General features: G+C 28.4%; 1 protein-coding gene across 7 annotated transcripts in view; it reads left to right on the top strand.

Moving 5' to 3' along the window:
- Positions 1-13,406, top strand: part of puf (ubiquitinyl hydrolase 1 puf) — a 183,010-nt gene that overhangs the window by 159,349 nt on the left and 10,255 nt on the right. For all 7 annotated transcript variants that reach the window (XM_087158629.1, XM_087158630.1, XM_087158626.1 and 4 more), the window contains 5 exons: positions 539-660; positions 2,981-3,104; positions 4,751-4,830; positions 10,693-10,827; positions 13,034-13,150. In XM_087158629.1, coding sequence (XP_087014755.1) covers positions 539-660; positions 2,981-3,104; positions 4,751-4,830; positions 10,693-10,827; positions 13,034-13,150 — 578 coding nt within the window. The remainder of the gene's footprint in view (positions 1-538; positions 661-2,980; positions 3,105-4,750; positions 4,831-10,692; positions 10,828-13,033; positions 13,151-13,406) is intronic.

The raw sequence follows: 13,406 nt of genomic DNA, 5'->3' as shown, positions 1-13,406 counted from the left end.
ATAAGTTTTCCTTTTATTTTATCGTTTCCCCCGTATAATTAGGTATGAAATATATTGCATTATTTAACCATTGGTTTTGTTTATATTAGTTAATTTAGGATTTATAATTATTTTTTAAAAATAAATACGGGAATTTTGTATTTTTTAAACTTGTTTTTCTTGTCTAAACTTGCAAATTTTTTTATTCTTTTAAATGTTATTTTTGTACCATTTCTTTTTAATGTTAGGAGTACCTGTCTTTTTTCTTTTACTTTTATGCATTACACTTTTTCCTTGTAATTCGGGTTCGATAAAACATCGATTAACGACACTTTTTGGTCGATCCAGACAACCGGGAAATTCAGACATCCGGGATAGCGATGGTCCCGAGCATCCCGGATAATTGGTTCTCTACTGTATTAAAATCAGCATTTTGATATTAGTTGGGAAACAATTTATGTCAGCATCCCCTGTTTGAAATGTTTACCCTTGCAAATATATTTGTTTCATTATGTAAATTTTATGTCATCATTAAATAGAAACTTTAAACCATCATTAGGTAGCACAGGACCTTTCTTTCCTAGAAGAGGACAAAAATTACTACCAACCAAAACTAGTGTCCGACCTCCGAGGCCTGTGGTGCAAATGTTTCTGCATGCCAATCAACTAGAATGTGCTAAAGTAAGATTGTTGATATTATTTGAATAACAGTTATTTAATGACATTTATATAGCAAACTCTTTTATCATGAATTTAGGTACAGTGTGTACTGTAATTTATTTATAAGCTTTGTTTTTTATCTGTACAATTATATACACAATCAAAACTTTGAAGTACAGAATTCCCTATAATTTATTTTATCATTTCATATGTTTTCCCAACTCGTTTTTTCAACTAAAGCTGTTGTTTTTTTCCTCGATGCTGGAGAGAAGAAACCTAATAAAATTGTTTGTTGGTGTTAAAAATCAAAAAGTTTAATAAAAGACCAAATCATTCAAAATTTTGAAAAAGTTATCAATCGAAGCTAAGTTAAGAAGGAAGTGTAGAAATTATGAATAAGATTATACAATAATGCTAGGCATCAACTTTATACTAGTGGTTGAAATAAATAAAACTATTTTTTAAAAAAAATTTCTGAAAATGGCAAAAAGAAGTATGTTCTTCACAAAGGATCCTGTGGCCAAAATTTATGTATCAATTATTTGCTGGGGCTTAATAATACAAATCGACTGATTTTTTTTCAACAAAAAAAAACCAGAGGTAAAAACCAAAGGATTTTTTTAAAGGAAAAATTATAAATTTAAAAATTTACAGTCTTTTAATATGAGTTTATTTAATTTTTTAAATCTTTTCATAGTTTTACAATTTATTGTAAACTTATTTTTGTGTTGATAAATTTCTATTAGCAAAATTACATTATTGCTTAATGTGTAACACAGCACATTTGGAATGATATTTAAAAGCCTTATAATATTCCGAAAAACAGGTATTCAGCTAATATTTTTCTGTTTAAAAAAGGCTAGTCTGATTTTCTTAAAAGCATGGGAGAAACAGGTACAGTAGAGAACCATTTATCCGGTATCCAGATAAGCGGGAAAATTTTGATCGGTTTTCCCGCCATTTTAAACTAGAACGATTATAAAAAAAGCGGTAATTGAACTCATCATTGAAGTTTTTTTTTCCCCGTTTACCCAGAGAAACGTCATTTCCTCCGTGACCTTGAAGGCTGGGAAGGGAGGAATTTTTTATTTTCTCCTTTAGGCCGTCAATTAATCTCAAGGGTGTGGCATGCTGATTTCGTTTTGTGTTTGATTTACGAGGGGGGTGGGGGAAATACATTGCGTGCATATCAGTGAACAGAAGATGAAAGAGAAAAATATATTTATCTATTTGACATCGATTAATAAAAATAAAATCTTTTTCTTCTGAATAAATTGTCATTCTTTGGAAGTGCGGTATCATTTGCAAGTTTTGATTGATGTGGAATCACATCTGCTGTAATTAAATATTAATTGCTGTAATAAATTAATTCTTTTTATTCTTAAATTTTATCATTAGGTTTTTTTAAAAAAATTCTGTTGATCTTGCCTTGTTCTGGATTTTAATATTTATGCTGGTGCCTTTTTAACTATCGTTTCGGTTCGATAGTTTTCAAGTGTTTTTATTTAGATTAATAAGTTTTCCTTTTATTTTATCGTTTCCCCCGTATAATTGGGTATGAAATATATTGCATTATTTAACCATTGGTTTTGTTTATATTAGTTAATTTAAGAATTGTAATTATTTTTAAAAAATAAATACGAGAATTTTTTATTTTTTAAACTTGTTTTTCTTGTCTAAACTTGCAAATTTTTTTATTCTTTTAAATGTTATTTTTCTACCATTTCTTTTTTTTTTTTTTTTTTAAAGTTAGGAGTACCTTTCTTTTTTCTCTTACTTTATGCATTACACTTTTTCCTTCTAATACGAGTTCAATAAAACATCGATTAACGACACTTTTTGGTCGATCCAGAAAACCGGAAAATTCAGACATCCGGGATAGCGATGGTCCTGAGCATCCCGGATAATTGGTTCTCTACTGTACTGAGTTTTATCCTTGAAACTTTTTAAATAGAGCGATAACTTATTTTTAGTAAAATTTGAAAGAATACACATTAAATTTAAAATAAATCATCAGTAAAAATCCTGCACTCAAACAACTGTAGAATATTACATATTAAATTCATTGAGATATTCTTTAGTGTTTCATTGATATCTTAAAAGAAAAATTTCTTTAACTTTGTTCATGTGCTTAATCTTTTTAGATTTGAATTTTGTGTTTAAAAAGTACTTTTAAATCACATTGTAACATCAATCTATCATTAATCACAAAATATTAGTTCTCTCATTTTATTTCTACATTTAAAAATATATTTCTTTGCAATAAAAAATTATGACTATGTTGTAAAGAACTCACTTAACAAAAAATGTCTTGTCTCAAGATTTGATTTTTGTTTTTTAGAACGTTGATGAAGACTATGATCGTCAGTTGTTAGAATTTTATTTACCGTATCATCAGTTTGTTGATATGCTTTGTAGAGTGGCCATATCCAATGAATTTATAACTATTGACCTTGTAAGCTTAAGTAAGTATTTTTCTTTGCTATTTATTTTTATGAAATATTCCAGAATTCGTAGTTGTCCTGGTTAACACTAAACATACCAACACTTAATATATACCTATTTCCACCATTGCCGGTCAAGTGACCAGACTTTATATTTCTTAATTGAATGTATGAAACATGGATGTAAGCAAGGAAATGAACTCAAGAACTTTATTATAATTAAATGAAACTGTACATTGCCAATTTTTATGTATTACCAACACAAAGAATAAGAATTTTTAATTCATTACTTAATGCATTTTTTACAAATACAGGGTGTTTCAATTGTACATTTTCTGCAAACATATTTCTTCTAATTATTATTATTTATATAATTCTTATAATTATAATAATATATAAAAATTGTGATTCTTATAATTAATATTAACTAAGAACTTGTGCTGTCTTGATTGTTTCGACATTTTTCTGGGTAAAAACTAACAGTTAGTTACAAATGATGTAAAGCTATCAAAATAAAAGATAAGCTATTTACCAAAACATTTAGTTTTTGTCACTTTTTCTGACACAAAATGCCAATTTAAAATTTTAGGTACTTTCTTGAAATTTGAATTCACATTTATTATGATTGATTTAACTAAGCAACAGTCTTTGCAGAAATGTGTAACTAATCGAATGCAATATGTTGAACATGCATTGTAATTTCTGATTGGAGAAGTAATAAATTGTTCTGCCGGTCAAATGACCGGTTGTGGTATAAATAGGTATATGACAAGTATTATTCTAAAGAAACAAAATACAAAAAAAAATGTCTATAAAATATTAACGGTATATAATTTTTAGGAAAAGTCATGTAGTCAAATGTGAGAAAGCGATAAGATGATATGCGGATTTTCGATGCAAAAGTTCTTAAACGGTCATTTGACCTTTTATAGTATGTTTAGTGTTAAAAATAGTCCTGATTTTTAGCGTTTTGTCTTATTATTCTTGATTTTTTTTTCCCTGATCAAAACCAGGCAAGTAAGTTTTCAGCTTTTACTCTGATTTCAGCTTTTTAAGATCCATACATTTGCTAATTTCATAATACTTGATTGTGTTTATGTAGAATTCAGCTTTTTTTGCTAACTGGTACTTACATCCCTGCAAAACGTTCCATTTCAACTAGCACATGATTTTAAAATAACCATTTTGATTTTGACAAAAAACTTCTTTCAATAGAAAAGAAATGAGAAAAACTAGAGCTAACAATGTCAAAACCAGTGTGTTTTTGGTTAATAAGAGAAATCTGAAATGTTTATGAAATATAATGTAGTTAGCATGAGAAATGAATCCCTTCATTTTACTCAGAATAAATTATTGCTGAATCAGATCAAAGACAATTGCGTGCAAAAAATAGTTTTTAATAATTATTTATATTTTTTCTTATTTTATTAATAAAAGTGAAAAACATAATTTATTGTAAGGTATCCAAATTTTTAAATTATTTTAATGAATGTAATTTTATAAGGCAAAATACAAAATTTAGACAAAATCGGTTCAATAGTTCGAAGAAATCAAATTTCAAATTAGTGATATGTTTTAATTGTATTTGAATTCTTTGAAACTATTTTGTCTATTTCATTCCAAATTTGTATTTTGACTTAAATATCATAATCCCATTATCTTTTTAGGTGCAATGCTTGCTATTGAAGGTGCTCCACTGCATTTACCTATTTTTCCTAAACTATGGCTTGATATTATTCATACTGAAGTAAGAAAATAAAGCTTCAAGTTAATTTTTATTTTTTGAATTGTATTGTATTTCAAGTTTTATAAGTTGGTCTTCCCTCATTCTAAATCCAAGAAAATTCTCTAGACACCAAAACAGAATCAAGGAATATCATCCCGTTAAAAACTTTCTTTTTTTCTACTTTTTTTAATTTTCATTTTTGATAAAGGCATTGCTAAAAACAAACAAAACTCTGTTTCTGGAATTTAGGAGGGGCAGAGGTTCTCAAACTTTTTCATTTCGAAGAACCTACGAAATTTGGAATTCTAAGCAAGGCATTAAATTTATCTCTGAACTATATTCTATATTTAATAAATTGAACGACACATTAACGTTTATGATGCAACATCTATTAAAAGCTTGCAGAACATTAGAGTAAATCATCTTGGATTTATTTCCCATTAAAGACAGAAGCATACGTGATCATGAAAAAAAAATTTATTAATTCCAGGTAAATATTGCAAATCTTCAATTTTTTTTAAAAATTTATTTGATTTTGTTAAACATTTAATTTAATGATAGGGGCGAGACTGTTGTAATCTGCAAAATAGGAATATGTTTCGCTGACATGCAGATAGTGTTGCCGTTATTTGGGAATTTGTTTCGCCAAATAGCAGACAAATATGGTACTGATCTCTATATTATATAGTCAATCTCTTCCCCTGAACAATGATAAACACTTATTATTCTGTTTTGATTTTTAATTTACATGCCAGGAGCGTAAAAATCATATTAAATAATTTCCTGTATATTTTTTTTTTAGAAAAAATTTAAAAGTATAGCTAGTTAAGTGAACTTAAAACATGTCCTACCTTTTGGCAAAGCTCTGGGTTAATGGCTCCACAGAACATGATTTAAGAAACTCTGTGTTTCTTCATCATCATCAATGGCTTGACAGCCCGGGGTGGGCTATGGCCTTCTTAAGAAGTTTTTTTCTATTCTAAAATTTTTCCTGCTAGCGTTTTTTAGCTTTTAAGACCAAAAGGTCTTTTTCTAGGCCATCTATCCATCTCAAATTTGACCGGCCTTTTTTTTTTCTGAGCCAACTAGTCTGACATTGAAAACTCTTTTTGTGGTACGGTCTTCGTCCATTCTGATAGGCCTGCCGATTTTATTCTTTGTGGTTTAATAAAGTTGATAATATCAGGTTCATTATATGAGTGATAAAGCTCTAGATTTGTTCTAAGCCATACACCCTTTTTTTGAATTCCTCCAAAAATACCTGAGACCTATCTCTCAAAGTTACCCAACATAGCCTCATCCGTACAAGATATGGTTCGCAAGCATATGTTAAAATTGATCTTAAAAGAAATTGAATCACTTTAGATTGCTTGAATTACATTAGATTTTACGTAGTTTCGAATTCCATTCAGGGATGAGATTTTTCCGCTTTTTAGCGGATTTCCTCATTTTTCACTTTTATCTCTTGAATTTCAGCTTTTTTTTTTAATCAAAAATTCAGATTTTTCTACAAATCTCACTTTTTTTTTAAGTATTCCGCTTTTTCAGAAAATTCACCGATTTTCAAAGAGAGACAAAATTCAAACTACATAGCTACCAATCCTTTCTCATTTTTACTTATTTTTTAGCTATTTTCTCCCCTTTTACTCACAGCAGATAAGATTTTCCGAATTTTTTAACCGCCCTCCAGATAGATCCGATTTTTGTAGTTCAAACGACGCTGCTTCTGACAAGCCTTTTAGAGGTTCCAAGCCTGAAATCTGCTAATATCTCGATCTTTTTCACACGATTTTAATATGAAACATAGCTATTAATATTAGCGTGTTGTGATTCTTATTCACGCGATTTGAGTATTAAACGTTGCAATTCTTATTTACGAGATTTAAAAATCTGATATTGTGATTCGTATTTGCGCCTTTTTAAAAACCTATGTAGCGATTCGTATTCACGCAAGTTTAAAATTCAATGTCTTGATTTGCTCATTCGGATTATAATTTCAAACATTGATTTTTGTATTTATACTAATTTTAAAATGAAGCATATGGATTCGCATTCACGCATTCTAAAAATTCATAATTCTTATTTATGCAATCTAAAAATTATGCATCATGATTCGTATTTACGCGATCTGAAAATTAGGAATCTCAGTTTGTATTTTCTCATTTTCAAAATCGTATATCTAGTTTCATATTCATGTGATTTCAAAATCCATAATTGTTATTTATATTCACGCAATTTTAAGATCAACTATCGCGATTCTTGTAGGAAGTAAATTATTTTTTTTTAATTAGTTACTATAAAGGGGACTGTTTTTCTAACGACGATTATTAGTATATGTAAGCAGGGCTTAATCCAGGGCGATTTTGGTACCGTTTTTCGGTACCTTCACAAAAATTTTTAAAAAAAATCGGTACCTTTACAAAATTAAAAAAAAATATCGGTACCTTCACAAAAAAAAATCAGTACTTCAACAAACTTTGAAAAAAAAAACGCATCTTCACGAAAATAAAAAAGAAAGTAAGAAGGAATTAAAGTGCTGAATAGTTTTCCGAGCGGTTCACGGAAAAGCGGATTCACAGTGAACGCCGTATGGTACGCCATCGAACGGCGTTCCGCGCAACCGCACTAGCTCGAAAACAGGCTTGATATGCTGACGTCACTTCTGCTAAATACGCCATTCAATCGGAGTGAGTGGTGAAGTTTTTATACTAGGCAACCGGCTAAATTGAGCCAGCGCGTAAACAACTCAACTCATTTTCCCAGACAAGTGTTTTTGTTATGATTTAGCGTAAAACGTGTTCTATTCGTATTTTTTAACAAGATTTATGAAAAGTTTTTATAATGAAGCGAGGAAGAAATTTAAGTGGAGCGGGTGGCTCACGGAATAGCGATTATTATATGAAGCGTTTACGCACGATCGATAGTATAGGAACGAAATCAATTAAAACATTTTTTCAGTCTGAAAAAACTGAGGAGAAACCGTCACAGTTGATAACGAGGCACAGTGTATTAAAAATGCTACGGAACCAATGATTGAAGAGCAAAACAATTCAAGTTTTGTTACAAAAAAAAAAAATAGTTTTTTTTTTTTTTTTTTTTATCAATACTTAATTTTCACAAAAAAAAAAAAAAAAAAAAATTCACAAAAATAGGTACTAGGATTGAAAACCTGGATTAAGCCCTGGTAAGTGTTACAACATCAGAGAAACTGGAAGGGAATATATTCAAAACTTACATTCTGTGCTTGCAAAGAAGAAAAAATAGGATTTGTCACAAGATGTTTGAAGATGGACTAACAACTAAATATAGCAAACATAAAAGATATAGCAAACTAAAGCAATCATTTAAAAAGGGATTTAATTTAATTATTATTATTTATTTATTTTTGGAAAAAGAGTTAATTAACTCATCATCAAAATTTTATTTATAATTGCTGTTATTTATGCTATAAAAGGCAAAATTCTTATCAAATAAAAAACAATTATCTAAACAGTTGCTGATTGTCATGTAATTTTTCACACTAAAATAGCAATTTTTGTATCTTAAGGAGTTACTATATATTTCTACTTCACTGTTATTGATATGTTTCAAAGGGCTCTAGTTAGATTAGACTATAATATGAACATAATGATTCGGTCCATTGTTAAAGTTTTTTTTTTTCAATATAATTTAAAAAGTAATATTACTGATATATTTGCTATAAATCACATAACAGTATTTATTAAAAGAAATGAAATATTAATGTATATTCTCAGTAGTTTTAATTTGCTACACCAGGTAGTTTTTCAATTAATAATTGTCTCTTATGTGAACTGAGGAAAAATATAATTTCCAGCTTTATTTTTTCAATTGGTAATTTTTATTTTTACTAAATGTTAAGTATCAATGTAATCATTTATGTAATAATAGATTAGTACACAATTGTATGTCAACACATTATTTATTACCTTAAACTGTCTGGAATTTATTATTAGAGGGTTGCGCTTGTGTAAAATTTACTATCGTGGAAATTCAGCTTTTTTGCCTTTTGACTAATCTCATCCCTGATTAATACATCTATAGTAGTTCTTCTTTCTATTTCCATTGTTCCTGATGTTGATTACAGAACCCAAGTAAACGACATTATTGTGTTTGGGAAAGCATTTATATAATGCTTGATTTATTAATACTTAGGTTTTCTAATGTTAATACTTCTTAGGTACTTACTTTGTTATCCCCTTCCTGCGGAACTGGCACATAATGCCACGAATCTTTTTTTCATGCACTGTCTATGGCCAGGCAATGTGCCTCTTCCCGTCTCTACTAAAATCTTTCTTATAGACATATAGTAACATCCCATAAAAAGAAATGTAAAGATTGATGGCTAAAAACATTTTTCATATCCATACAGCTAGGAATGCCTTTTTAAAGTAAATTTTGATAATTCAATGAACTTTTTGTTTTATTATTGCATTTATGGTCTGAGAGGTTCTGGTGTGTTTCCTCTGCAAATTCAACCTCCATTAAATGAGCATAACAAGATACAAAATAATTCAATAACTTGATAGAATAGTTTCTTCTTTTTTTTTTGACAAATCGGGCTCAATTTGAATATTGACCTTAACCCCTGTGCAGAATTGTGGCGGCATTGTCGCAGAACATTACTGACTTCTTACAGAAAGATTTTTCCTTTGGGAAGAAAAAAACTTTAGTTTTCTTTTCTGCAGAAATTTTTGAAAAATTTTTTCTTTTCTTCAAAATTATATTCAAACAATACTTTTCTTCAGAATTATATTCAAAAGATGCATTGGAGTTTTAAAAAAATGCTTGTGATTATTTCTGTTCTCATTTTAGAATAATGAAAAATAAAGTAAACAGTTTTAGTTATATTTTCTGCCGAAATTTTCGTTCTATTTTTTTATGCAATTATTACTATTGATTTCCACATAGTTTTTAAAATCAAATATTTTGAACACTGTATTATTTATTACAACAACTGATTCTCAAAATGAAAACACGCATTTAGTAACCCCTTTTTGACAAATCGGTTTTGCATGATTTTGCCATCGATGTTTTTTTTTTTTTTTTTTTTTTTTTACAGAAGTTACTGAAGCGGATTTCATTATTTTTTAATTTGATGATGATTTACAAAGACTAAAAAAAATAATTAGTGTCTTTTCCTCCCACAAAATGCAAGAATATCAACATAATATTAGAATTTTAAAAAAGAAGTGTTGCATATTCAATTAAAAAAAGAATTTTTTTCCTTTGAAGTTGACACTTCTGTTACTTTAAATTAGTAACATGTATGTTTGTTATTTTTAAAAGTATCTTGCCGAAAGATATTAGTATTAGAGAGGTATGTCGCAGAAAGCACGAAAAAATTCTGCCACAGTGACCTTTACTATAGATGTCGATTGAGTAAATACCTAATGCGTAAGGTATTTATTAATGAGTATTTACCCTTGTACTCGGTAAATGCCCCAAATCAGGATATTTATAGTTTTCATTTAAGCCATGATGAATTTTCTTAAATGAATTTCTAAGAATATAAGTCTTCAACTGACATAAATAAACTTGCAACTTAAAATATAACTGGACAATCTTTTTTTTTTTCCTCCAAAGCAATGGAAAAAAGTCTTCAGAGAAAAGACTTCAGAGAATATATTTAAGATCTATGAAATTATTAAATTTAATTTTAAAACAATTAACATTGCAAAATGTAACTAATTTTTGAATATAATTTAAGTGTTAAAATCTTAACTTTTTAATAAAAATGTATTGTTTATTTGTAATTAAATGTTTACTAATTGGTAAAAACAAATCTCTGTGTAGACATTTATTTATATCATATCTTGAACTATTTAAATGATTGCTTTGTTAATTGATGCTTCTATATTTCAGATGGGTAAAGAATTCATTCAATTGTTGTGCAATAGCAGTTATTTTATTGATTACTTAGAATCAGTTCTATTAGATGAACGGTTGTGTCTAAATCAGTCATCAATATTTCAAGTATTTTCTGTTTTGTTACCTAAGGTAAGAATATTATATGCTCTCTTAAAGTACCTAATTGAAAACCTATAACTGTTTATTTAATAACTAAACATGCTCAGTTTTATATATACAGTCAGACTTCTATTTAACCAACTTTCATTTTGCGAATTTCTCGGGTTTGGGATTTTTTCGAGAACAATTTAGAAATTTCTGCCTGAAATAACTTCCAAATAGCAAAGTGAATTTTCAATTTAACGAGCTTTTCATGAGATCCACTTTCTCTATTTCCCAAAATATTTCAGGACATTTCATACATGTTGATGCATTAAATGAGGAAAATGACCTTGAATTTTATTTCCAAGCCACTTAACTTTTAGAGAAAGCTGTAAAATCCCTTTCCCTTTTTGTTTGATATTTGAACAAAAAACTCAGACAAAACTAGCAGATTTTATCAGTAGCCATTTAACTTACGAACGCATGTGGTAATGTATCTTTAAAATCTCTTTTATAATAAATGCAGCTATAGTTTTATACATAAATTTAGCTTTTTTTTAGTTAAAATTGTATGTAGCATAATAGTGATGTTTTGCTCTATTCTTGTTTTCCATGCAGATTTCTATGGTTAAGATTTATAAAATAAATAGTAGATACTAGTTTACATGATAAAGGTGTATCAATCGTTATTTTAATTAGGGTGACCCGGGGTAATTCACGATCACTCTGTTTCTGGGGTAAATAATGATCACCTAAGTTTTATAAGTTACAATGCATATTTTAAAAAAATTTCAATACACTAAGGAAGCAGAAGTATTTAAATTAGAACTATAAATCAGAAAGAAACATTTTTTCCAGACACCAAAAAAGAAAAAGCATCAGATAAAAAATAATAAAAAAATCTCTAAAATAAGTTTATTCCAGGCAAGATCAAGTATACAGTTGATCAAAGTGAAAGACTATTCGTGTATCATATACACATTTTTCTTTGTGGGAATGAACTTTTGTATTTTTTAATGTCATTGAGAATCAAAATATGCTTCTGCGTCCATTAATTTAATCTTTTAGTTACTACTCAGAAGTGTTTGTGATCTCTGAAGAAATCTTTTGATTTGTACAGTGCTTTTAGTTACTGTACTTTAATATTGATAGAAGTACTTTTATTTACTGCTATCTTGAACCACTAAATAACTTTTCTTAGTTTTACATCTTATTCAGGAGACAAAATCACTAGAATAAATTTGAATAAGTGGTAGTTACCTCTAGAAAGGTCTGGATCTGACTTTCAAAAATCAATGAGGGAAATTTGCTCCCATAATGAAACAAAGAGGCATTCAAATAAATGAGTAGACGAAAACGAAAAACGAAAGTAACTCAAGATGAATTCTCATTTCAAAAATATTTGTAACAGGGTGTGAAACATTTCAAAAAAGATTTTTTTTCTTCTTGAGCATATCAATTGTGACCATGCATTGCGCAAAAAGGTGAGAAGAGTGATTTTTCACAACTGTGTCGTTCCGTAATCCTCTTTGGTCGTCTGATACATAAGTGCTAATTGTTTTACATGTTGCATGAACTATTCAAAGCAGGGCATTGTTAAAAAATGCTTAAATGTGCTTATTTTTGATTTACATTTTATAAAAGCCGTGAAAGGTGCCTTTTTTTATTCGGGGTTTCTAAAAAGTGCTTAATTTTCTATCTTTTAAAAAAAGAGATTTTTTCTTTGCCATGTCGATTGTCGTCTTAAATTACAAAAAAATTGCATGATTTTCACAATTTTTTCTGCGATATTTATTAGAAACTAGTTATTTTACCTTGATTATGTAAAATTTAGAAAATGTTTTTGAATTTTATTGATTTTTATATTTATAAATTAAGAACTTTAAACAATAGAAAACGATAATTTTTATTGCTACACAGATAATTAAATATGATTATGTTTTTTTAATTATAATTTTTTTTTTTTTGAAAGTGATTAAAAATATTTTTTGAGTGCGTAAAAAGCACTTAAAACATGCTTATTTTTTGTTGAAAAAATCTAGCTACTCACCCTGCAATGGTTTCCAACTATAGATAATTAGATCTAATTATTTATCGATCATAACTACAATCCTTGAACTTATCTTCGGAATCATACAGTAATTAAATATTTTCCTGTGCATCTAGAGCTGTTAACAATTTCAGAACTTTAGATCTTCAATTTATTGATTTCATTGTATCAATTGAAATTTAATCATTATTTTTCTCTTAATAGGTTTCTGAACAAGTTATTAATGACCAAATGCTTTCCCTTGTTTCATCTCTTATGACGTCTTTTGTGAAATCATTTGAAGAAACAGAATTGACAAAGCAGGCTTACAAATTAAATGGAGTATGTGATGTCATATTTAATACACTTAATTTAATACACAGAGTGAGATTCAGAGCAAAAAAGAAAAATTGAAAGGGTGAATGATTAAAATTTTCCCCTGAGTGGGAAAACGTACATATTCAGGGTTCGTGCGGTCCTAAAATGTCCTAAAAAAGTGCTAAAATTTTTCCCCAACTTTTTTAGGGCCTAAAAAGGGCTAAATTTTCTTCTGAGTGCTAAAAAAGTGCTAAATATTTTTTATTTCGGCGTTTCGAAA

The sequence above is a fragment of the Parasteatoda tepidariorum genome, chromosome 3 (assembly GCF_982258835.1).
Source record: "Parasteatoda tepidariorum strain Cologne lab strain chromosome 3, Ptep-v5.0, whole genome shotgun sequence".
NCBI lineage: Eukaryota > Metazoa > Arthropoda > Arachnida > Araneae > Theridiidae > Parasteatoda > Parasteatoda tepidariorum.
This window is presented reverse-complemented; position numbering and strand designations above follow the sequence as displayed.